The sequence below is a fragment of the Fundulus heteroclitus genome, chromosome 4, assembly GCF_011125445.2.
Source record: "Fundulus heteroclitus isolate FHET01 chromosome 4, MU-UCD_Fhet_4.1, whole genome shotgun sequence".
Taxonomy (NCBI): Eukaryota; Metazoa; Chordata; class Actinopteri; order Cyprinodontiformes; family Fundulidae; genus Fundulus; species Fundulus heteroclitus.
The window spans coordinates 40,133,915-40,160,301 of NC_046364.1; the positions used below are offsets into that span (position 1 = coordinate 40,133,915).

Below are 26,387 nucleotides of genomic sequence, written 5' to 3' on the forward strand. Positions count from 1 at the left end.
TGTTAGTTTATACCTCTGCTGTAACACTAATGAATCTTGCTCTTCAAATAGTGAAAGATATACATATTTATTTACTTGTAAACGTTTTTGCTAAATAAAGATGAACAACATCGCCATCTAGCGGCCAGCGCCAGTTCAGCCGTTCGCTGCGGAACCAAACAGCGGCTCATGTTTCCTCACGGACACCTTTCCCAGCCGTGTCAGCGTGTGTTGAAGTTGGTGAAATTTCGGAAGAAGACCCCGTGTTTTCAGTGAATTGTTTTTAAGTTCCGATTTAACAGTGATATGGCCTCTGCTGAGGTGGTCCTGGGTTTCCTGGAGGAGGCCGAACCGTGGCGGCTTCGGTCCTCTCAGTTCCCCAGCAAGGTCGGAGGGAAGCCGGCGTGGCTCAGCCAGAGGGGCCTGCCCTCCCACTCCGATCTGGAGTGTGAGAAATGCGGGCTGCCCATGGTCTTCCTGCTGCAGGTCGGTTCCTGAAGGAGTGAGCACTGCCCAGACTCCTTTAATTATCTGGATTGTTGGAGAAAGTTATTGTAGCTGTGATAACATTTGAATCGATCTAAACAGCGAAACTGATCACTATAAATCAGTCAGATAAATCAGAGACTAGACTTAAAACGGACCTGTTCACTTCACAGACTGTAATCTCACCGTGGATCGCATAAAGAGTCTAAATTAATACGAGCGGATCATAATTTTACCTTAAAAGGTGAAACTTATAAAGATTCAACACACAGTAATCGATTTTATGTTTGTTAATTTTGATCATTATGGAGGATAAGTGACAAATTGGTCATTGCTCAAGAAGCTAATCAGAGTGTTGTATCCGAACATAACAGAAAGTTATGTGGAAGGAAAAAGTGTGGTAATTTTTTTGTTGAAAGTCTATTCTTTGTGTGGCACTACTGGCCTTTATTTTCTAAAGTAAACTGCCAGGAAATAGGGTTGAGAGAGAGGGGGAGGACATGCAGCAAAGGTCCACGGGCCAGGAGTCCGACTCCATATCTGATACATTTCTGAACAGCTTCTGTCTCTGTAAGGTTAAGCGTTGCCGTTATGATCATGAACTGTGCGCACGTCTCTGCTGCAGGTGTATGCGCCGATCTCAGGTCAGGACAGAAGTTTCCACAGAACGCTCTTCCTGTTTTGCTGCAAAACCCCCGAGTGCTATTCCCACAACGACAGCCGCTGCATGAAAGGTACCAGTGGCCGTCGTCGATGGCCGCTTTTGCTTTCTCGCTCGTCATTCGACGCGCTTTTCATCGAGTCTGTGCTTCCGTTGCTGAATTTCTTTCCATCTCAGTGTTGGCTTATTCTGCGCCTTTCGACTGATTTCTTCTTCACGGCAGTTTTCAGGAGTCAGCTCTCCAGGAAGAACGAGTTCTACTCCTACGACCCTCCTACAGGTTTGTACGCGTGCTGCTGTTTGGAAAGATTGAGTTTTTTTTTTTTAATGTAGTTAGAAAACACAATTTAAATATGCCGCAGTCTGACTTGTAAAGGTCGAAGGTGGGGAAAGTGACATTTCCCGGCGATGTCGAGGATCACACAGTAGTCCCACCACAATGAATCTCCTCCATCTGGAATAATTGTCTCCATTTGATCCAGATGATGAGCCACCAAACGCCTCTGAAGAGGACTCCAGCCTCTTATCCGTCTCTGGAGTCAAACTGTGCTGGGTGTGTGGCTGCCCTGGAAACAAGGCCTGCTCCCGCTGCCACACCGTGACCTACTGTGGAAGACACCACCAGACGGTCCACTGGAAACACTCCCACAAAAAGGAGTGCCTCGGCGCAGGTACAGCTCCACCCGGCAGGCCAGCTCTGACCCCCAGCCTGGACTCTGGAAGATTGATTCTCTGCTGCTGCGTCTCTCTCTCTCTCTCTCTCTCTGAATATAGAGGCGCCCACTGCTGCCGCCGCCGCTGCTGCCTTTCTTTTCCCTGAGTCTGAGCTCGTCACTGAGCCTGAAGAGGAAGGGGAGGATGGAGAAGATGCGGACGGAGAAGATGCGGAGGCCCAAGTCAGAGGAGGAGGAGAAGAGGTCAGCGTGCCGAAGAGTGCCGATAATCCGTCCGCAGCTGATGGTACGTTGTTATCTGGAAACCACAGCAAAAAACGGATAATGTTGCACTGCAAAAATAGAACTAAAAATTAGTAAAATTTTCTTGAAATGAATGTATTTGCCCTTGATTTGAGCAGGTAAATAAGACTATTTGCCAATGGAATATGATTTTTGCATTTAAAATAGGAACAATTCATCTCCATCATAGGGCTGGACGATAAATCGATTTAATCGATTAATTCGAATTTACAATTCTTTAAGATTTCATTTTTGGAAAATCTGGATTTTATTTTGCTAATACACTCATTGGGTTTCCATGAAGAGAACAGCATGTGATGCTGAATATATGTTTAGGCAAATGTATTGTCAAAATATTGTTAAGTAGAAACTTTTTTTTACCATAATACGAGGTACTTCATTTACTTATTTACTGTTTTTTTTAACTTAGTTTGAAGTTCACAAGTGCAGTGAAGGCTGTTCTTAGCTCAATGTGTAATACCACTAGCAGCAAATGTTTTGTTATATTTTCATTGTTTATAATGGCACGGCTGCCATCTTGTTTTGCATGTTTCACAGCTTGTTTTTAGTTGCACTTTGAATTCAGGTCAACTCCCTGACGAAATGCTTAACATAAAAGCAAGGTTTTAAAATAATTTCTTTAATTTCTTTTTATGAAACAAAAAGGAGGAAAAAAATCGATTAATCGGATTTGGTATGATAAAATCGGAGATTTATTTTTTAATCCATATCGCCCAGCCCTACTCCATCATCTTATTTCAAGTGCAGTATATCTAATTATCTTATTTTAGGGGTAAAAATACTCTTATTTACCTGCTCAAATCAAGGGCAAATGCATTCATTTCAAGAAAATGTTACTTGTTTTTGGTTCTCTTTTTGCAGTGTGTATACCTAATGTAATTGTACGTACAACACTACACACGTGTGAATAATTGTCCGCTGCCCGTTAGCGCTGGCCGAGGCAGATCTGGAGGCGATGGCTTTGCACGAGACCGAAGACAACAAAGCGTTCCGGCGGTTTAAGAAGAAGATCGCCTCAGAGCCACACCAGGTAGTAAATCAGCCGGGGCGACTCGCCTCAGCCGTCTCCCTCCGCGTGTCCGTCTGACCCAGACTGTTTTTCACGTCCAGGTGATACGTTACAGTCGAGGAGGCTGTCCCCTGTGGGTCTCCTCTGATCACGTCCCTTCAGAGGGGGAGATCCCAGCATGCACCTGCGGCGCCCAGAGGACGTTTGAGTTTCAGGTAGTTCCTGGTGGTAAAACCCATAGACCTAATATAAGAGTAGACGCGTCGTTGGGTGGGTTCTGCCTATGCTGCGATGCGTCAGAGCGTCCGCCTTAAATGTGGCAAATCTGCAGTTTCTCAGTCACTTAAACAGTATCAGAGGGACTTTAATCTCTGAATATACTTTGTATTCGTAGTATTTTTGTTTTTGTAATATTACAAGTCTATTTTCGTATCCCTTTAGCTTCATTCTCCTGAATTTATTCTCCTAAACAATAAATATATTTAAAATAATCTAACCTGGCCCTATTACTCCAGGAGTGAAATAATTCTGCAAACTGTGACTATTCTGGAAATGTTGCCCCTTAATTCTCATAATATGATGTTTTTATCATAACATAACGTTATAACGTTTGTTTATTTTTACTTTATTGACCTAGGACTTTTTTTCTCTTATTATTCATTTTACCTCTTTAATACTCACCCAAAAAGTCTGTTCCTAAAGGTTCACATGTGACACGGTTTCACGTTCACAATAACAGAACTCAACTTTTTTCTGCCACATACAATATGGCGGTGACGTTGACGTGCGAACCTGCGCCCTATGACGCGTCTACGTATATGATGTCTGTGGTAAAAACCCCTCAGCGTTCTGAGAACTTTGCACGCATGTTTCCTTCCATTTGTACGTTTTTTTTTAATCCAGGGAGCTTTACTGTTACGTCCCTAACTAAATCCGGCGTTCACTCGTGCTTGAGCTCAGAGGATGTTTGTCTCTGCAGGTGATGCCCCAGCTGTTAAACGATCTCCGCGTGGACTCGACAGGAGCCAGCATCGACTGGGGGACCGTGGTGGTTTACACGTGCTCCGCCAGCTGTAACCACCAAGACCAGTACTGCTCAGAGTTCATCTGGAAACAGGACTTCAGCTCAGATCAACAGACGCAGAATAAAAACACGTAGTCCGTCTTTGTCGATTGTAGCTGGCTGAAAGCAGAAGTGCTCAAATAAAGTAAACAAAGTTTCACCTCTGTTTCCTCATATAGACAGTGATCTCATGAAGGAATTGCCCACTGCTGGTGGGGGAAAAAAGCCTTTTTAAGTGTAAAGGAGCTGATCAAAGAGAAGTAAAGCCAATCCACATTTGATAAACTGCAAACATGGCCACGGTTGTGGCTGACAGTGCCGTCTTTCTCTTGAGAGAGTCCAGGTAGATTATTTTTAACTAACAATTTTATATTCTGGGTGGATTTGGACCATCTGGACTGCTATGAATAAACCGCTTTGAACAGTTATGTGATCTGTGTCCTTAAAGTTCAGATAATCACCCAGAATCTGTGTGTTTAAAAATATACTATCAAAGGTACGTTCTCAGCTTTCGACAAGTCAGTATTTTACATTTATTTTACATTCATAATATCAGAATTAAAGGAGACACGTGCTTTTTAATGCCTTCCTTTTCACATTTAAATAATTGAGTTGTGGTCTATATAAAGTGGAGCTGCAATACTTCGGTCTGAATTGCCCGTTATTGTTGCCCCAGAGCCCTTCTTTTGCCCCTGTTCTGATCATGTATTTAAGGGATAAAAAAAGTTTTTTTTTTTCTTTGACCTCTTTAAAATTATCCAACCAACCAATTAGCTTTCTTTAACATTATATCTTAAATGTTTATAACATTCCTCTACTGGAAGGACTAAGTAGTGCAGCTCACAAGTGAGTACTTTGTTGAGTGAGTGGCATTACTGTGTTCCAAGTCCTTTTTCTTAATTAGAATTTCAATTTAAAAACAAATAGAATTGGTCTTCAATAGAGCCATGCATCAAATAACTAAAACACTGCAGTTTTATATAAAACTGCAGTTCAGGCGCATCAGTTACTGTCAGTTACAGGATACTGTAGGTATCCTGGTATGTTTGTACGTTCAAGCCATTAAATCTCAATATACAAGTCAGTATTTTGACTAGACCACTAATAAAAACTCATGGCCACTCGGAGGTGAAGTAGCTGGCTGACTTACTTTCTTTGGGTCATTGCTCTGCTGTATTACTGAAGTGTAGGTAATACACAAAGATCATCTTTCCAATGATAGTGAGTCAGCCATGTTGTGAAGCAGTTGATCATCACCACGGATTGTCAGCCTTTCCTTTTTCTGAAATACTGTATTGATTTAAGCCAGATGTAATGACGCACCTTACAAAGCAGCTCCAGTTTTATCTCATCACTCCACAGAATATTCCACGTCTTGATGTGAGACGGGCCTTTATGTTGGCTTTGGTCAGCAGTGGTTTAGCAATGGTGGATGCACATGACTGCTGGATGCACATGACTTTTTGTTCCACCTCACCTGTTGAATGTATTCAGATCTGGGCATGTGTTGCTCTTTGAGAGCTTTCAGCCTACTTCATGCTGCCAGATGGGTCCCGTTCCAAGAGATTTATTGGATCTACAGGCCAGACTAAAAGGGCTTGGATGTGACCAGTGAAATCACACAAAAATGTGGTTAGTTTATTCAGGACTTAAAGAATGTGGGGTACTATTTTTCAAAAAGCTATGTTGCTTTTGATAGTTTTTGAATGAGAACTTTATTTTTAATTAGGTTATCTTTGAAACTAAAGTTTGATCTTAAAAAAGTGTGATGAAAAAGCAAAATAAATCTGCGCAAATACTTTTTCACTTAACTACAGGTTCATAAACATATAGTTAAGGGTATCTTACTCTACCCAGCTTTAACTGAAGTCAGTATGCACAGATAATCCAGAGCTGCTCAAACTATTCCAGACGAAACATTCGCTTCCTGACCTACAATAAAAACACAAACCAGACGGCAGAGCCAGACTGTGACACCAATTATTTGGTTGATGGTTTTACCCCGATTGCAACGTGAAGCAAACTGAACTGGTTGGTGAGAAAAGGTCAAAATGGTTGCAACATTTTTAAAGTAAAAATGTTGCTCCAAAGGAAGACACAGCTCTATCTGGAGTCAGTATGTACAGCTTTATTGTTGCAGAAGGCAGAACATGTAACGACTTCAGATGAAGCACCGGATGGAAAAACACTTCCTGATCTATTCTGAAAATCTATATTCAACGCAGAAATCTGATGGCAGAGACGGATTCTGACGCCGATTTGATTCCAACTACGAAGCAAATGTTGAGCTGGCTAACAGGAAAGCGTTGAAATGGTTGAGGTTTAATTACAGTTTGTGTTTAAACAAACACCCAAAGACCTAAACTCACTTAAATGTCTTCAACACTGATAGAAATCCTCAAATGAAGTTTTAACATGGCCAAAAATAGATATTTAGATACTAAAACCAAATTGTTTCTTTTAGTGCTAGGTATAAACTTATTTACGAAGCATTTTTCCTTCACATTTATATTTTGACCAATTGCCAAACTGCCATTAATCGCTGAAACAGGAACTAGCTGCATCTGCCTCATGATTTCCATCTTTTTCATATTTAAAATATAAAAAAATACGTTTAGCTCCAGCTGAACCATTAAAACATTTCTTTCTGTAAATTACAACATACCTTACTTTTCAATAGAAAACGCGTTTCAGCCCGACTCTCCAGTCAGAGCGTACCTGAACAGGGCCAGAAGCTGCACAACCAAACAAACAACTTGGTGACAGGTTTAAATCAATTCAGCTAGTCTTAAACCTTTTAGTTGTAAGAAACCTGCTTCATTACTGCTTGGAACGGGTCGAAAGAAAGATCCAAATAGCGAGATCTGAACACAGGGCAGTAAAAGCCTGGAAGTGGGCGAACAAAGGCTAAAAACGCAGCGTACAAAAGTAGTTAAACTGTTTAGAACAAAACTAAAAACAAGTCCCCTTCAGACTGCTTTTCTGTTCGTCAACAAATCTTTTTACATTTTCTTACAGTGCTATTTACAAATTAGGGATGTGACGGTAGAGCAAACCTGAAACTGCAGGAGATGGATGGAAATGGTGTTCACCTACATGTTTGATCAGTACACTGGAAGAGGACCCTTAAAATCCTGTTTAAAAATCCGCAGGGGGAAAAAAAAAGAAAAAAGAAAAAGGTAAAACCAGACAAGATCTCAGTGTACAACATCCCATACAGTCCGTCACGTAAAAAGTTCAACACCAGTGAGTCACTTTGATGCAGCTTAAAAAATAAAACAAAAGAAGAGACGAGGTTGGGGGAGATGAAAACTACCAAGTTCTACGTCGTCTTGCGAAAACCTTTCAGGATGGGGTAAATGTTTTCAAATGCTTCGTAGATCTCTGCCCTCACCTTGGCCCCTAAAAAAAAAAAATAATAATAATTAAGAGACATGGATGTAAAATACTTGGTCAACATTTACCAGTATGGAATATATTTCTCCCAAGAAGTACTGCAGTTATCCGAGCCTGCTTCCTGTCCTTACCTGTGAGTACTACCTTCCCAGAAACAAAGATTAGCAGGACAATTCGGGGTTTGATCATCCTATAAATCAATCCTGGAAACAGCTCCGGCTCATAGCTACGAAACAGAAGGTAGTTTATGTAAGTTCATTTAAAACGGGTAAACAAAAAAAAGTTTCAGGCAGAAAACCTTCACAAGTTGTCTACCAGCGGCTACGGTTGGAAACGGACCTGCTGAACTGCTGATGTGTGAGGACCAAGCCCTCCAGTCGAATGGGGAACTTCACGTCACAGCTGCCCACCATGTTCTGAATCTTGAAGTCCAAGAACTTGGCGGGGAAGCCCAGCTTCTGCACCACCCGCGCGTACTTCCTAGCTGCTAACCTCGACTCCTCCTCGCTGAAAACAAAGCCTCAGTTAATGTACAATAAAAAAAAATAAAAAAAAAACTGGGAGCTGATTTACATACAGTTGAGAGCTTGCGAAGATCCCTTGAAATTTTCCACATTTTATCATGACAACCGCAAACTCCAATGCATCGAGAAAGGATGGAAAATACCCGTTTGGATACGTCGTAGAAAAGCTTTTTGCTGTAATTCCAGCTGCAGGTCTTTTTGGGGTACATCTCTACCAATTTTGTCAATCAAGTCAGGCTTTTTTTGTTGTTGTTGCCCATTTTTCTTTTCAAGACCTTCTCTGGTTTGGCGAAGAGTTATGTGAACATTTATTTCAGGCCAAATCAGAAATTCTCAATGTTGGATTTAGGCCACTCCAACACATGAATTAATCCAAGACTTTCCCTTCCAGCCCCAACGTCAGCGTAGTCGTCGTGTTGGAAGTCGAGCCTCTGCCCCAGTCTCCAGTCTCCCTACAGCCCCAGCTCCCATATCTGCTGCTGCAGCCACCATGTTTCACCACGAGAGAGAAAAGTTTTACGGGAGTACCAAGCTATACCGCCCATTACTAAGGGGTGGACCTGTTTCGGTTGAATTTGCATGTTATTTAAGCCATTACAAAGCCTTTGTTAGGCAGCAGTATAAAGCTTGGTACTCATCATTACTCCAGACTTTTTGAATTGAGAAAGCTTCCTGGAGAGGAAGCGAAACGTCTTCAACTACAAAAAACAAGTCCAGTTGCTTTGTTTTTTACTTTTTTTGGAATTAACAGCAGACTTTTGGAGAGCAAAATGAACCACTGCTTAGCTAACAGATTCTTCCACCTGATAAGAGAAACTCTGCAGCTCCTCCAGAGCTACCATGGGCCTCTTGGCTACTTCTCTGATTTAAGCTGCTATTTACTGCAGACCTATACTATACAATCTAGCGCCTGCTTTAAACTTATTCCCTGACCTGTCTACTGTGCTCCTTGGTCTCCATGATGGCATTAATGTCCTTCAGCAAACAGCTGGGTTTATACTGAGATTAATTTAGACAGGGGGACCCTTCTTAATTCAATTAAATTTTATTTATATAGCGCCAATTCATGATACATGTCATCTCAAGGCACTTTCCAAAGTCAAATTCAATCAAATCATACAGATTAGTCAAAAAGTTTCCTGTCTAGGGAAATCCAGCAGATTGCATCAAAGTCTCTCCAAGCAGCATTCACTCCTCCAGATAGAGCGTAGAGTCACAGTGGACAGTCGTCTGCATTGTCCATGGCTTCGCAGCAATCCCTCACTAACTTCTTACTAACATGCCGATTTCTGGAAGCAGCTAGTTGCACTGAATTTATTTATAAGTATCAGTAAGTTAAATGCAACTTTTTTTTTTCCCTTTGTTGTATCCATTATATAAAATCCCAATAAAACACATTGAAGTTCTAGTTTTAACGCAACAAAATGTGAAAAACTTCAAATATTTTAGTAATATACTAAATATAAATAGAAAACAAAGCTGACCAGATAGCTTTGCTACTAAAACTGTCACTGACCTCTTTGCTCCAGTGCAGACCATCTTCCCAGAGCTGAAGATAAGTGCGGTGGTCCTGGGCTCTCTTATTCTCATGATGACGGCAGCAAAACGCTAGAAGATTAACAGTTCAGAGTGTTTACAAGGACGACAGGGCCTCTGTTTTATTTGAATTTTTTTTTCATTCTATATAAGACGATCTGTTAAGTTTCAAATCGGTTTGATCGTTCTTGAGGAAAGGGGCTGAACAGATTACGCTGCAGGGGGAAAGTCAACAAAGTGAAATGACAGTAAAGAAAATACTTCTGGGTGCAGAAAAAAGGTCCAAGAAAAGAGGAGATCATGGATCTTTTACCTTGGGGTTATACTCTGCATTCCTGGCTCTCAGTGCAATAGTCTTCAGATCCAGCTTACAGCCCAGGTTTACAGTAGATACTATGTTTCTGATTGCAAAGGGAAAGAAAAAAGCTGAGTTTACAAAGTATATTGTGACAACACTTCACACCAACGTGACGAATCAATTTAACCGGCAAATCAGTAATATAACCAAGAGACAAAAACGAACCCCGTAAGGATTCGACCAAATGAATAATAGACGTACTGTAGCGTTGGGACAATGCCTGAGCTCTCTGACGCAGGTGTAGCCGGAGTGAGGGGGGTCATGGGGCCGATCGGAGTGTTGTAGAGCCCGGGGCCTCCTGGCAGTGCAGTGGTGGTCGAGCCTGCTAACGCCTGGGAATGATATAGTTGAGGAGTCTGCCCCGACGTCCCTGCAAGGCCTGAGGACCAAAGGTTTAAGCTTCGTTTAATCACAAACCCAGCCAATGCATTTTATATGTATTCCCTCTAAAGAAATGGAGACGACATCAGCAATTATAACGTGCGCCTACCTGCATTGGACTGCTGTGCTTGCTGCTGTTGCTGTTGTTGCTGCTGCTGCTGCTGTTGCCTCTGCTGTTCCTCGAGTATAGACAAGCTGTTTGTGTTCTGCACTGGCTGGGGTGTGAGGCCTGAGCCGTACGGCATCATGGGACTGAACATCGGCATGCCTGGGGTCATGGCACCCTGAACGGAGACACATCATCGCACGGGAAATTAACATTTAGTGGTGAAAACAACAACTAAATAAACGCGTGGCACAGCACAGGAGGGCCAGCAGCTCAGGTCAAGATTCAGCGGTTCTCCTGCACCTCAAGAACAGAGGACGCAGTTTTGACGACAGCGATGTGCAGATTTTGGACAGGGAGAGCAGAAAGCATCCATTTTCTACCACGTCGATGCCCTGTGGGGACGTGAGGGGTGCTGGTGCCCATCGCCAGCTGTCACCGGGGTGAGGCGAGGTACACCCTGGACAGGTCGCCAGTCTGTCGCAGGATTTGGGGTAACAGTTTTTTTTTTATGAATCTTTATTGAACACTTCTAGAAACAATTGCATTCACCAACACTGCGCTGCTGTGTGACGTATCCCATTATCTGCACATGTGAGTCGATTTGTGGTACGATGGTGGTCACATTTAATAGTATGAAGTCACCTCAAAAAAAAAAAAAAAAAAAAAAAAAAAAAAAATCAAATTTCAGCTAAAAAATGAAAATGAGCATCAGGACAGCAGAGTGAACGTAGCCAAAGTTTCCTTTTGAGTAAAAGTCAGTGGATAAATGTGGTCCTATTCACTATGAAATTATAGAAAGGCAAACAGCATATGTGGTTATTGAGAGACAAATACTTTGATCCCATTTAAAATTTTCCATTGTAAGATTTTAATTTATCAACAATAATTTTCCCTAATTAAAGGTGCACCAACAACCTGTGCTGGCAGGTCACACACAAAAAAATAAAATAAATAAATAAATAAAATAAAAAAATCAATCCACGGGTTGCAAATGGCACCAGGGCCTCACTTACCCCTGCCATAAATAATCTATGCTGTTTAGGCCAAGCAAGTGGTACCATGGTCATCAAAGCAGATATTGGTACTTTCAGTATCAGGGACATGTGCTGAGTACTGCTAGAAAATGATATCAGCATCTCCTTAAAGGTGTGCAAGCAGAGAGATGCATGGAATGCTCTCAAATTTCCTAGGTCTTTTGCCAAACCGTGGGACCTTGATCACCAAATAAAATGCAAACTTTCATCTGAAGAGAGAACTCGGGACAGCTGAGCAACCCGGTCCACTTCCTTTTCACAACAGGTAAACATTGCTAAGGTGGAACAACTCAGTACAAAGAGTGAGAAGGTTGTAGCTCATGTCCCAGACAGCTCTGATGACCTCCAGCCACAACAGACACCTTGCAAACCTCCCACAAACTCTTGAAACGACCACAGCTTGGCAGGTCAACAGTGGCCAGCTTCTTTAGCAATGATTGTTGTGGCCTACCGGTCCTGTGGAGCGGATCAATACCTGTCAGCTGGACCACTGTCCAGTCAGCATTCTTCCCCGTGATTGTGTTTATTTGTCTTGCGCAACGCTCTTATTTTCAAATAAAATGAATTGAGCTTTCATTAGCTGCGTGAGCCACACTCCTCAAAACGATGAACGGCAATACATAAATCACTGTGTTCGATGAACATGTGTTCGATGATCGCACATTAGATATTAAATTAACTTTTTTTCTGACAATGCTCTAATTCACTCACTGCCTTGATTTGAGCAGATAAATAAGGTTATATACCAGTGGAAGGAGTATTTTGCCCCTTAAAATAAGATAATTAGACATACGGCACTTGAAATAAGATGATGGAGATGAGTTAATCTCATTTTAAGTGCATAACTCTTATTCCATTGGCAGATAATCTTATTTACCTACTCAAGTCAAGCGCAAATGCACTAATTTCAAGACAATTGTACTTAGTTTTAGTTCCCTTTCTGCAGCGCTGAGATGCACCTGCACACGTTGAGAACAAGAGAAATAAAAGAAATCCCGTTCTTACCTGAGGGGAAGCCAGACCCTGGAAGGGTGGTATGCTGTTGTTCTGGTCCATTTCTTCAACACTGCCACCCAGCAGCAGGCAGTAAAGCTGATCCGAAGAACTTCACAATGCGGGCGTCTCTAAACAGTTTGGATGTTAATGGTCTGCGTGCATGGAAAACAACCAGGACACCCAATTTCTCGGCTGTAAATACGAACAGACACAACATTTCTATCATAAATACAATATAAACGACTAAATACATGCATCAAAAACCAGAATTATAGCAGTGGCGCGAAAGCAGAAGCTTCAAGTCACATTTACGAGTTTAAAAGGTTTTATAAAACTTTCCTGAGCGTTTATTCGCATACTTCAGAGAATGGCAGGTTGTATCAAAGTTAAGGGCCTTTACAACACGGCAGCGGTGAGTTTAAAGCTTAAAACCTTTAAAAAACAACACACAGACACACGCCAGCTAGCTGGTGTTAACGTCAAAGCTAATGTCAGCTAACGCGAAGCCGCAATAAATAAACGCTTTACGGCAGCGCGAGAACGCCTATTGTTATTTAATTAAGTTAGAAATAACCTCATATTTAGGTCGACTTACACACTCCTTTGCATTCGAGCGCAGTCTTGACAGAATTAAGCTAGCTTTAGCTCCGTGTCATCCCCCCCTCACTGGCCTGCTCCTCGGCGCTCACCGGAAGAGGAAGCTTTAACTTCCGGCGTGTCACCGCGGAGCGCACACACACACACACAGAGAGCAAAGATGGCGTCGCTGAGTGACAAATCAGTTTGGGACGAAGTGGAAGACGGCATCGGCGAAGAGGTGCTAAAGATGTCCACAGAGGAGATCGTCCAGCGGACCCGTCTCCTGGACAGCGAGATAAAGATCATGAAGAGCGAAGTGCTGCGGGTGACCCACGAGCTCCAGGCCATGAAAGACAAAATCAAGGAAAACACGGAGAAGATAAAGGTGAACAAAACGCTCCCCTACCTGGTCTCCAACGTCATCGAGTTGCTGGACGTGGACCCCAACGACCAGGAGGAGGACGGGGCCAACGTGGACCTGGACTCCCAGAGGAAAGGAAAGTGCGCCGTCATCAAGACGTCCACTCGACAGACCTACTTCCTGCCGGTGATCGGGCTGGTGGACGCCGAGAAGCTGAAGCCCGGGGACCTGGTCGGGGTCAACAAGGACTCCTACCTGATCCTGGAGACCCTGCCCACCGAGTACGACTCCAGGGTGAAGGCCATGGAGGTGGACGAGCGTCCCACGGAGCAGTACAGCGACATCGGCGGGCTGGACAAGCAGATCCAAGAGCTGGTGGAGGCCATTGTGCTGCCAATGAACCACAAGGAGAAGTTCGAGAACCTGGGCATCCAGCCGCCTAAAGGGGTTCTGATGTACGGGCCACCGGGCACCGGGAAGACCCTCCTGGCCAGGGCCTGTGCCGCTCAGACCAAGGCCACTTTCCTGAAGCTGGCAGGTCCACAGCTGGTCCAGATGTTCATCGGAGACGGAGCCAAGCTGGTGAGAGACGCCTTCGCCTTGGCCAAGGAGAAAGCCCCGTCCATCATCTTCATCGACGAGCTGGACGCCATCGGGACCAAGAGGTTCGACAGCGAGAAGGCTGGAGACAGGGAGGTGCAGAGGACCATGCTGGAGCTTCTCAACCAGCTGGACGGGTTCCAGCCCAACATGCAGGTCAAGGTGAGCAAAACATTAAAGATATGTATTTTTTTTTTAAATAGTTGGAATAAATTTAAGTCAATTGACTTTAAAAAACTGTGTTTCTGTTAGGTTAGGTTTGGTAGAATTAAGGTTTCAGCATAAAAAACCACCCTGACTTCAAAGAGAAATGTATCTCTCATTTATCCCCCTATCCGGGGGCAACCGGTCCTGAAGGGAAACCCAGACCTCCTTCTCCTCGGAGACATCCTTCAGCTCATTTTTGGGGAGTCCCATCCCAGGCCAGACAGGATAAATAGTCCCTCCAGCGAGTTCTGGGTCTGCTCCAAGTGGGATGTCCCCCCCAAACGAGAGATGCCTGAACCACTTCCACTGGCTCCTTTTGATGCACCGAAGCAGCGGCTCTACGTTGAGCCCCTCACCCTACCTCTAAGGCTGAGCCCGGCCAATATAAACATTATACTTTAATTATGACCTAAAGAAACGCGCCTCGTTTTAGATTTTTGATGGGGTCAGGACCTCGTGTGGGATAACTAGGAATGTGTTCATAGATAAAACGGTTTAGTGTAAGTATACAGGTACGCGAAAAGAGTAAATCTCAGATTTTTAGGCAAGGCAAGGCAAATTTATTTATATGGCACAATTCAGTACAGAGACAATGCAAAGTGCTTTACATGGTTAAAATATAGGAATAAAAGCAAGTAGGGATAGAATGTAGAAACAAAAATAAGAACATTAAAAACAGTAAAACAGTTTAACTACAACATTCAAAGGCAATTTCAAACAAATGTGTTTTTAAATCTCGATTTAAAGGAACTCAGGCTTTCCACACCTTTACAATTTTCTGGAAGTTTGTTCCAGATAAGCGGAGCATAGGAACTAAATGCTGCTTCTCCGTGTTTAATTCTGGTTCTAGGTTTGCAGAGAAGGCTGGACCCAGAAGACCTTAGTGGTCTGGATGGTTGATACACTGATAACAAGTCTGTGATGTATTTAGGAGCTAAGCCATTCAGGGATTTATAAACTAACAGAAGTATTTTAAAGTCTATCCTCTGAGATACAGGGAGCCAGTGGAAGGACTTTAGAACTGGGGTGATGTGCTCTACTTTCCTAGTCTTAGTGAGGACGCGGGCACTTTTTTCTTACGTTGATTTAGAAAAAAAAAGATCAGCTGATCTTCAGGTAAATCAAACACAGTTTGTCATCTAAAACTAGGGTTTCTAAGGGGACGGTGCAGCCAGCTGTGTGATCAAGCGACTGGAGAAAAAAAATGCCTGATAAATTGTGAAATCTTAGCTTCATACCTAGATGTTAAAACGTTTGTTTATTCGTTCACTGTGACGACACGGGGGGCCTGAAGAGTGTTTATGTCGCTCTGGGCCATCATTGGTTTATTTTAGAAGCAGAGGTGATGTCACACTGTGTGTGAGTGAGCAGACACCCACGTTGCCAGAACAATTTACTGTTATTTTGAAAGAAAAAAAACAAAATAATTGCCGCTTATATACGAGGCTCCTTTTGCATTTTGTTTAGCTGTTGGTGTGGTGAGCATGACTAGCTGTTACTAGCAGTGTCTGTTCTCTAGAGCAGGGATCCGTGGCTCTTTGAACCATCCGCAATGATTGTTTAGCAACTATGGCTAAAAATAATAAAGAGCCACCTAATTTTTTTAATGTGAATTTATATAGACTAACAAATGGTTTCAGCAGTTTTTTGCATGGAATAATTGAATTGCATTTGCACAACAGAATGACAAAATGTCAGGTAGTTTTATATAGTTAGACTGAGGCCAAAAAATGGCTCTTTGTGCTGGAAAGGTCGCAGACCCCGGCTCTAGAGCCTTATCTCAACTGTGTGTTTTCCAAAACCGTGCCAACATTTACCGAATCCAGTCTGTTTCATGAAAGGGGAAATTGGACATTACAGAAGCATAGCATCCATACATGTTTTCCATATCCCGCCTAACGTCAACAACCCTATAACCTTAAAGCAGATGTTCATATCAACTACAAAATGCACCCAGACTTCACCCCTTCTATGTTTTGTGTCGTCGCTTCCTTTTTTTTTTTCTCAGGTGATTGCTGCCACCAACCGAGTTGACATCTTGGACCCCGCTCTTCTTCGCTCGGGTCGTCTGGACCGCAAGATCGAGTTCCCGATGCCAAACGAGGAGGCCAGAGCTCGCATCATGCAGATTCACTCCCGCAAGATGAACGTCAGCCCAGACGTCAACTACGAGGAGCTGGCCCGCTGCACCGACGACTTCAACGGAGCCCAGTGCAAGGCCGTGTGCGTGGAGGCCGGCATGATCGCACTGCGTCGGGGGGCCACGGAGCTCAACCACGAGGATTACATGGAGGGAATCCTGGAGGTGCAAGCCAAGAAGAAGGCCAATCTTCAGTACTATGCCTAGGGACACTAACTGTGTCTGTGTGTGAGAGAAATTGTTTCATTCTGTGATTGATTAAAATTGTTGTTAAACACTTGTTACTAATACGGATTGTCTTGGGTTAATAAAAAGTGGGAAAGACTAAGTGGTGTTCTGTTTTCTTCAGCTGGGCACACAAACTGATACTTGATATTTATTTATTTTACAGATGGTTTACAATCCCTCTGGTGAACACCTGAAACCCTTTCAGGACCATTAGTTAGTTAGTTCAATGTGTTTTAATCTCTAAAGCCTCTAGTAAGTAAGTCTAGATTTATTTAAAATGCGTCAAATTGTGTGATATCTAAACGTTCAGCTACCGAAACTTTATTTGTTGGAGAATTTTTGTACAAAAAACATTATCCTTGATTTCAAATAGAAATTTCAGAGACATCTTACATTTAAAATCTTGAAGGCATAGTCTGAATCCTAAAAAAAAATTCAGAGGTTCTCAAAGTTTTGCATATTTACCAGCTACTCTTAATGCTTCAAAGGATTCGAGTGAGAAAAAGGAGATAAAGTGTGATCATTGGAACATTTATGCAAATGTAAATTTATATACAAAATTAATTCAAAGTCTGTTTGAAAAGCGCGAACATGATGCAAATAGCTGAGTGGGAAGATAATCTCGGAATAAATATTTTGGCCAAATTCTTATGCTTTCTAAATAAATTGCTATTTTGAAGCCTTTTTTAACATCTTATCTCGAGGTTTGATGTGTAATCTGCAAAGGTTCAATTCAATGAAATTTTATTTATATAGCGCCAATTCATGAAACATGTCATCTCAAGGCACTTTACAAAGTCAAATTCAACCAGATTATATAGATTGGTCAAAAATTTCCTTTATAAGGGAACCAGTTGATTGCATCAAAGTCCCAACAAGCAGCATTCCTTCCTGGAGAAGCGTAGAGCCACAGGGAGAGTCGTCTGCATTGTCCATGGCTTTGCAGCAATCCTTCATACTGAGCATGCATGAAGCGACAGTGGAGAGGAAAACTCCACATTAACGGGAAGGAAAACCATCAGAACGGTCATCTGCCTCGACCGACTGACGGGGTTAGAGAAGACAGAGCAGAGACACAACAAGAGAGACAAACAAGCACAGAAGCACACATTGATCCAGTAATCTGTTCTAAATTAGATGGTAATAGCGGGTGATCTGTCTTCCCTGGATGGTGTCTCAGATAACAGAACATCAGACCAGGTGTACCTACTATGAAGAAAAAAGAGAGAGAACAAAAAGTTAAAAGCTGAAATGATGACAAGCAATGCAAAACTGGAGAACAGTAGAACTCAGAGTGAGAAAATTAGATCCTGATGTCCTCCAGTAGCCTAAGCCTATAGCAGCATAACTATAAAGGTAGCTCAGGGTAACATGAGCCACTCTAACTATAAGCTTTGTCAAAAAGAAAAGTTTTAAGCCTAGTCTTAAAAGTAGACGGGGTGTCTGCCTCATGGACCAAAACTGGGAGTTGGTTCCACAGGAGAGGAGCCTGATAGCTAAAGGATCTGCCTCCCATTCTACTTTTAGAGACTCTAGGAACCATCAGCAGACCTGCAGTCTGAGAGCGAAGTGCTCTGTTAGGAACATACGGGGTAATCAGAGCTCTGATATATGATGGAGCTTGATTATTAAGGGCTTTATACGTTAGAAGAAGAATTTTAAATTCTATTCTTGATTTAACAGGAAGCCAAGAAAGGGAAGCTAAAATTGGAGAAATATGATCCCTCTTGTTGATTTTTTTTTTTGGAGATTTTTTGCAGCTCTAGTGACTCACTTTTTATTACAGTTGCCTGACAGGGAGGGGGTGGAAGAGGGGGAGAGACATGCGGCAAAGGACCACGGGTCGGAGTCGAACCCGGGTCAGCCGCGTCGAGGACTAAGGCCTCCATACATGGGTCTCGCTACCCGTAGCTCCACCAGCACGCCCCTCTTGTTGATTTTCATCAGAACTCTTGCTGCAGCATTTTGGATCAGCTGAAGGCTTTGAACTGCATTTTGTGGACTTCCTGATAGTAAAGAATTACAATAATCCAGCCTTGAAGTAACAAAAGCATGGACTAGTTTTTCAGCGTCACCCCTGGACAGAATGTTTCTAATTTTGGCGATATTCATGAGGTGAAAAAATTAAACTCTGAAAACCTGTTTAATATGGGATTTAAATGACATGTCTTGGTCGAAAACAACACCAAGATTTTTAACTTTATCACCAGAGGCCAAGTTAATGCCATCCAGATTAAGTGATTGATTAAGAACTTTATTTTTTGAAGACTCTGGCCCAAAGATTACAACTTCTGTCTTGTCAGAATTTAAATGCAGGAAATTTAAAGTCATCCAGCTTTTGATGTCATCAAGACATGACTGCAGTCGAAGTAACTGATTGGATTCATCAGGATTTATGGATAAATATAGCTGAGTGTCATCACCATAACAGTGGAAATTAATCCCATGCTGTCTGATAATTTTGCCAATCGGAAGCATATATATAGTAAATAGAATTGGTCCAAGAACTGAACCCTGTGGTACTCCACAGGTGACCCTAGAGTTTGAGGAAGATTTATTATTAACATGAACAAATTGGAATCTGTCCAACAGATAAGATTTAAACCAGCCTAATGCTTTCCCCTTAATCCCTACAGTATGCTCAAGTCTTTGCAGGGGAATATTGTGATCAACTGTATCAAACGCAGCACTGAGATCTAACAGGACAAGTATAGACACAAGTCCATTATCTGAGGCCATGAGAATATCATTAGTGACCTTCACCATTACTTTGAAAATGTTCACATAGTTCATTAGCAACTACTTTTTCAAGAATTTTCGATAGGAAAAGAAGATTAGATATAGCTCTGTAGTTTACTAACTCATCTTGATCAAGAGAAGGTTTCTTAAGTAAAGGTTTAATAACAGCTACTTTAAAAGCCTGTGGTACATATCCATTTAAGGATAGACAGTCTTGAAGTTTTTTTTACATTTTGCCCTGTTGAAACCACAAACATCAGAGGGTTCTCTGTGACTTACCAACACATAATGAATGGATCATTTTGAAAAATAAAATAAAAACAATAGATCAATGAGAAGAGTTGTCCTGCAATCAGAAATCTGTGGCTTCTAGTCCTGCTTCCTCCCTCAGTCACACATCAATACTCTCTTGGGCAAGGCACCTAACCCTAGAAATTACCTACCGATCTGTGAACCAGTGTAAGAACGTTTGCGTGTTGGGATTGTGGACGAGTGAATGGTGACATCAATTTGCCTTGAGAAGCTGCCTGGTTAGTAACCAATGTCATGTGTTTAATTCAATCTCATTATAAATCCAGCTGTTCTGTGATCTTACAGATTTCAGTTCAATCCACCTTCTAAAAATGTAGACCAAGACACGCCTGTCCACCCAACTGGGCTAAAAATAATACAAACTGGTATTAATCTGAGAAGCAATCAGGAGGTCCTTGGTAACTCTGGAGGAGCTGCAGAGATCCACAGCTCAGGTGTGAGATTTTACTGACAGGAAAACTTAATTGTACACAGATATGTTCTTTAAGGAAGAGTGGCAGGCAGAAAGCTATAAGGAGTGAACCAGGTAGGCTGTAGAGGACTCAACATGTGGAAGATGTTCTGATCAGGTACACTTTCACCTAGAGGACACAAAAGAGAAATCACACTTCATATCACCTTGAACACACCACCCCAGCAATGAAATATAATATGGTGGAGGGAAACTGTCATGTCAAAAGCACGCCAGGACCAAAAAATAACAGTAAATATAAAATAACCAAAAAACTATGTCATTTTTATCAACTGCTCTAAAAATATGGTCATTTTAATTAAACAAATCAGAGTTTCTTAGACTTTCACTGTAGATCCAAAGTTAAAAACAGGTTTTCCTCATTTGCATTGGTCACACACTTATTTTAGGCTCATTACAGAAAATACTAAATTCTCTTTGGTCCACCCATCCATTTTCCAAACCTCTTAATAAAAACAGGATTTGGGCATTTGTTTTAGCCAATTGAAATAAATGAACTCAAATCAGGTTCTAATGCACTAAAGTCTGCATTTGAGTTAAAGTCCTCAGAGATATGTGGTCCTATTTACTATCAAATTAAAGTGAATTAAAAGTGTGGTTCTTAAAAGACAAATACCATGTGTTGTACCTAACATTTTCAAATGTTTGTTGGTTTGCCCTAATTAAAAATAAAAAGTTTCTATTCAGAGGCAGTAAAAGAGTTGACGCAGAGGTTCACCTTCCAGCAGGACAACACCAAGCTTACAGTCAGAGATACTTTGGATCAAAGCATATTCGTGTTTAAGAGCGGCCTAGTCAAAGTCCAACCAGAAATCTTTGTCAAGCGAGCTTGAGCTACTTGGCAAAAAAAAAAAAAAAAAGACCTGAGACAACACTCTCTGAAGGCAGATAAATTATAGCCAAGCACTTAAATCTCCTCTTCCTAGAGTGAACCAGTTACTCAGCAACAATCTACTCTATTGAATGTGTTTCTGCTGCTGAGAGAACGTATTTACACAAAGTTGAATTTCTCCAGCAGGTTTCTGTTGCCTCAGTGGTCTGAATGATGAAAGTGCAGCTCTCCAGGCTAAAGCGCCTCCAACCCCATTTTAGGTGATCATGTTAAATCGTTTATTAGCACAGTGGGGTAAACTCATGGATATGTTGTGGCCTTGACTTTGTAAAGATAAACAACTCAAAGGACCTTCCCTCAATGACCTGACGGTAAAAATCCTTCAGTTTACATTTCATTGCCATGCTAAAGACACAGTTTCGGTTCAATTTGCATATAATCTAAGCCATAACAAGGCCCTTTTGGGCAATAATATAAAGCTTGGAACTCCACACTACTCCAGACATTTGAATTGAGAAAGCTTTCTGGATGGGATGCGAAACGTATTCAAACTTTGGAAAAAAAAGTCCAGTTTTGTTTTTTTAACTTGTTTTGGAATAATGATCTGGACGACTGAGAAACTTCACCAGCATAGTCTGGGTTTAGATAACCACACACTAAAGGGACTTTATTTTCATGTCATTTCTTCTGACTAAAGCTTTGAATCTGTCCTGATGCCAAATTCACATTATAACCAGAAAATGACTAAGCAGAAGAGAATCTTGTTTGAAAACATGAGCATCAGACGAGGGCAGAGATGTTGAATTGTTTTTATTTATCAAGAATGTAAAAAGAACAGCTGAGCAAATCTCCCTCCAAAACACAAGAAAACATCCAGAGGAAGAGTCTAAGCAAGGTGGGGAACCAGCCAGCTTCTGAAAACAGGAATGCTGATCCAATAGAAAGCTGACAGACCGTATATTAAAGAATATTATGACCAAAGAACTAGGTGGGGGAGAGCCAAACCTACATGGCAACTTTATCAACCTCTGGATCAACAGTGCTATGTTGAGAGACTTATGTGAAGAGGTCAAATCAGCAGAATGTTGAACAGAGGAAAAGGAAACTGGAGGCAGACAGAAGCATTTTGTCCTCCTCAGTCCTTTCTCAGCGGTATCGTCTGCTCGTTGATGCCCTCCTTGGTGACGATGCAGATGCGAAGGGCGTCTCCGGTGTAGACGTCCCTCTCTGCGGCCGAGATGAAGACGTCTTTGACCAGCTGAACAGCTTTTTCCTGAGTCAGAGGAACGTGCTGCACACCCTCCATGTTCTTGAAACCAATCTGTGAATCAGCATTTTGGAAAAACCTTAAGCCCGGGTTCCCATCGAGGAGAAAGAGAAACATCTGTGTGTGTGTGTGTGTGTGTTATGTCTACCTGGTTGTCTAGTAGCGGCTGCAGCATGGCGCTGGCAGATCCTCCAGCCTTGTAGGTGTCTCTCTGGTAGGAGCCTACGGGGTCGAAGCTGTACACCGCTCCTTTGCCTACATTGCACATGTTCCATGAAAAAAAAAATACATTAAAAGACAATAGGATGAGGTTAGTATGTAGCCAGGTTAACAGTAATGAGCAGTAAAAGTATAGAAAAGGCAACTATAGTGTCTGTTTTATTAGCCCCGTTTTAGCTGCTTGATGATACGACAGCGAGCTGTGGAGGTTGACCCACGTCATCTCTAGATATACAATTCCTGCTGTGTTGTACGCGAAGAACAAGAATAATAGTTTGTCCATCTTTCTCTGCAAATGAACTCAGCTTATATATATATATATATATATATCTATATGTTTATTTGTATTTTTAACCCCTTGACGCTCTAAAGTGTGTACGCAAGAACATCAGAGCCCACCTTCTTCATCCAGGCCTCCGATGATGTTGTAGACGTAGTATGGGAAGAACCTCCTGCCGTACAAGATGGTGGACAACATGGCTGCGATGGCTCCACTCGTCATAGTTTTGTTGTTTGAGTGTTTGTACATCTGAGACGAAGAGAAACGTTCTTTTAACCATTTTAGTAACAGTTTACATTTAAATCAATGTGGCGTTACGATTCTGGTTCTTCCTTTTTTTTAACCACAATTTGCACCAAAACAACCAAAAAGTGAATGCGACCAAAAACGTTTTAAATAAAAGATATTCAATAATAAAAACAAATCCTGAATAATTTTAATCTTTACAGTTTAATCCATCCAAACATTTCGTCTCTTTGTCTTTGTGTATAACTGCGGTGCCTCAAACAAAGCTGAAGGGCCGCATCTTTTTTTGCCTCCACAATATTTTGCAGCATTTTGTGAATTGGGGCAAATCAGGCGACTGCGACGTTGACAAATTTTGATTAAGCAACGCCGATTATAAGAACGCAGTGAAAGGAAAACCAGCTCACCTTTAGCCTGGCATCAATGATTTTTGTCAGTGTCAGACAGTCACCATGGAAACCACTGCAGCCAATGACAGTTGTGTCTGTCCTGTACGGATGACAAAACAAAGACCAGCGTTAGCCTGAGAGCCACTTTATTCATGTCTCTGGCATTAATGCTCTACAAACATGACATTTTTTCTCTTCAGAATTGAAATGGCTCCATTTTAACAACAAGCAACAGAAAAAAGTCAGAGTAACCCAAGTTTTATACAACTGTCCAGAGCAGAATAGCACCGAGCTTCTCTTGCCCCACTTGTTGCTGCACAGTTGCGGTAAAATTGGTGAAAGAAGGCCACCATACTCACATGAAAGATCATTTAAATTGACAGCCACGGTGTGGAAACTAAAGGAGCACAAACTCTCATCTGCTAAGGAAATGCTGTTTTTAAGTTGTAGTATAATTCATTTTACAGCAGTACAATTTATTTTAGCGATTGTATTTTTGAAATACCCTGGAACTATAAAGTTGTTATCATACTGTAATACTCTCAGAATGAAACGTACCAATTTCTAACATTATATCAGCACTTTATTTCCATCCATTGCCTACAGCTGCTTAGACAACACAGCACAATTAAATACTTTCAAATAGCAATGGCCAATTATCAAACATTTATTGTTATTGTGTATTTCTATCATAACAGGGATTTTGATTCATCATGACAAAGATGAACTCTACAGTACGTTGTTTACCTCAAAAGCTAAAAAGGTATTGTGGGGCTTCACCATTGGTTACATGGGAGCAGCAATTACCAATATCTTTAATTTCTTATATTTGCACAACATTGTGTGTTGTTTAGTAATAAAAGTCTGTTACTTATTTTATATGGTCTTTGTATGTCTACAAGCAGTTTTTGTGTTTGTGTGGCTTTGACCGGAAAGAGGTGCAATCACAGCAATACAATAAATACCACAATATAAGCTTATCATGTTAAAGATTTAGGTCCTTAACAACTTTTCTGCTACACTGAAACCAAGAGCTTTAATGGTTACTGGAACTTGAGAATTAAAGGGTAGGCACTTATAAGATGAATAGCTCCAACCCATACCTTTACATTTACACACATTTATGATTTCAATTTTAATTTAATGATGTAGCCAAACTTTGATGAACTGCTGACTGATGCTTGATTGTGTTCAAGATCAAATACACTACGCTATCACTACATTTCCCTAATACAGCAATAAAATATAATATCATATTTTATTGTTCTTCGTTTGGGACCTAAAGGTTCTTCCAGGGGATAATAAGCAGTTTTAATGAGTCTGAAGACATAAAGGTAACATATCCGCTTTGATGTGAAGCTTATAAAACAGTCAATCCATTATGCCCACAGATGAGTGACACTTACAGCTTGTAGCATTTGGGAGAGTCACGGCTGTGGATGGAGTAGCCTTCACTAAGCCTGGTGTCTGATGCTACGATGGCAAAATCTTCTCCAGCAACAGCTAGTACAGTTCTGTAAAAAAAAAAAAAAAAAAAAAAAAAAACAACACTGGTTATCTCCATTATCTGATAAAACTTTAGCAATGACCACGAACTAATATCACAGACGAAGGCTAAAGGAAGCTAAAAGAAAATATTCGAAACTGAAAGTGTTGCATTTACCTCTCCTCTATTTTATGATCCAACTACATAGACTACACATTAAATCAAATTATTACATTATGCAACGTCACAAATGCAAAGTTTATGCGAAACGTTTCCAAAAATGTCTAAATTAAGCAGAAAACTAGTTTGCTAATTAGCCGGATAGCATAAACAGTATGAGCCCTAGCTAGCTTAGGTGCTAATCGGACATGAACAGCAAATCGCCACTGACCCTCCGTTGAAAGCGTAAGGTGAAAACCGGTTCTCTACTGCGCCGGTATAATGATACTCCTTCATCTTCCCAGGACCTCCAAAACTCTGAGCTGAAAGCATTTTAGCAACACAGAACGGAAAGACCACAGCTTTCCTCTACGAAACTCGCTGTATCACTGTGTGGCAGCTTCTTCTTCTACACCCACTGACCCCACCACATGCTCTGTGCTGAGCCTCTCTGGGAGACAGCGCCCCTACAGGGCGGTTGAGGTAGAACCTGCAAAAATAACAAACATCGCATCAGCGTTGTTAGATCTGGTTGTTTGATGTTTTATGGTATAAGACAGTCTACCTTAAACATTTTAACAAGTTTAAAATGTTTTTTATTGAGAAATAATCAAACATCTACAAACCCTCAGTGCAGGTCCTTGCATAATTCTCATACCAGGCTAGGCCATGGTGAATCATACAAACGAATCAAACGTCCCGTTGACTGGACGTACAAAAAAGAAAGAAAAATAAATAAAATAAGGCTGCAACTGATAACTTCTTTTGATGCCCTCCAGGTTGCATCACCCTGTGCAGAAATGCCATATCAGCCATATGAAAAAAACACCAGAGAATATCAAGATCTGGGGATCTTTCTGGTCATAGAAGTAGTTTAATTTTCGTTTGCTCTTGATCTTTTTCTTTTGAAGGTCTTTAAGAGCAGGCTAACAACCAAAGTCCTCAACGTCATTTTTCCAGAGACTCCCACCTGCCGTTTGTTTTTCCCAAACAAACTGCACTAGTGGCACAAAAATCCTTCAGTTGAATCCTCCTTAGAAGTAGCTCAATGATAACTTAGGTAGAACCTTCCTTCTTGATGATTGTTTTTGATGACTTGATAAAATAGTTGATCAGAGTGCAGCAATTTAATTGCCTGTGTAGCCCTATTGATGCAAGGTGATGACAACAAGTGAAGAATCAAGGATCATTGTTTTTCAAAGTGACCATTCAGCTTTTCTTATTCAATTAGAGATATTAGCACTTCCTTCTAAGCTAAGGAGAAGATAATTAAAACAATGCTCTAAGCTCATTTTGTGGGAGGCCTTTAACAGTGCAGATGAGGTTTCTGTGATTAAGCTCATTTGAATAATTTTCATTGAC

General features: G+C 41.5%; 4 protein-coding genes across 4 annotated transcripts; 2 read left to right on the top strand and 2 right to left on the bottom strand.

Moving 5' to 3' along the window:
- Window positions 1-156: 156 nt before the first annotated feature.
- Window positions 157-4,603, top strand: pdcd2 (programmed cell death 2). Its single transcript, XM_036136556.1, has 8 exons — window positions 157-465; window positions 1,091-1,199; window positions 1,350-1,406; window positions 1,609-1,797; window positions 1,901-2,086; window positions 3,033-3,133; window positions 3,214-3,327; window positions 4,092-4,603. The coding sequence occupies exons 1-8, from the start codon at window positions 286-288 to the stop codon at window positions 4,269-4,271; spliced, it is 1,116 nt and encodes a 371-aa protein (XP_035992449.1). The 5' UTR covers window positions 157-285; the 3' UTR covers window positions 4,272-4,603.
- Window positions 4,604-6,283: 1,680 nt separating this feature from the next.
- On the bottom strand, window positions 6,284-13,240 carry LOC105938991 (TATA box binding protein). Its single transcript, XM_012880974.3, has 9 exons — window positions 13,105-13,240; window positions 12,519-12,701; window positions 10,480-10,654; window positions 10,191-10,368; window positions 9,945-10,032; window positions 9,612-9,703; window positions 7,911-8,078; window positions 7,703-7,797; window positions 6,284-7,577 (listed from the first exon to the last, which is right to left on the bottom strand). The coding sequence occupies exons 2-9, from the start codon at window positions 12,567-12,569 to the stop codon at window positions 7,498-7,500; spliced, it is 927 nt and encodes a 308-aa protein (XP_012736428.1). The 5' UTR covers window positions 12,570-12,701; window positions 13,105-13,240; the 3' UTR covers window positions 6,284-7,497.
- A 6-nt stretch (window positions 13,241-13,246) lies between these two features.
- Window positions 13,247-16,724, top strand: psmc3 (proteasome 26S subunit, ATPase 3). Its single transcript, XM_012880973.2, has 2 exons — window positions 13,247-14,211; window positions 16,265-16,724. Exons 1-2 carry the CDS (start codon window positions 13,267-13,269, stop codon window positions 16,601-16,603), a joined length of 1,284 nt encoding a protein of 427 aa, XP_012736427.1. The 5' UTR covers window positions 13,247-13,266; the 3' UTR covers window positions 16,604-16,724.
- A 5,050-nt stretch (window positions 16,725-21,774) lies between these two features.
- psmb1 (proteasome 20S subunit beta 1) lies at window positions 21,775-25,457 on the bottom strand. The gene is made up of 6 exons (XM_012880975.3): window positions 25,258-25,457; window positions 24,787-24,894; window positions 23,399-23,480; window positions 22,865-22,994; window positions 22,395-22,501; window positions 21,775-22,300 (listed from the first exon to the last, which is right to left on the bottom strand). Exons 1-6 carry the CDS (start codon window positions 25,356-25,358, stop codon window positions 22,115-22,117), a joined length of 714 nt encoding a protein of 237 aa, XP_012736429.1. The 5' UTR covers window positions 25,359-25,457; the 3' UTR covers window positions 21,775-22,114.
- Window positions 25,458-26,387: the final 930 nt, after the last annotated feature.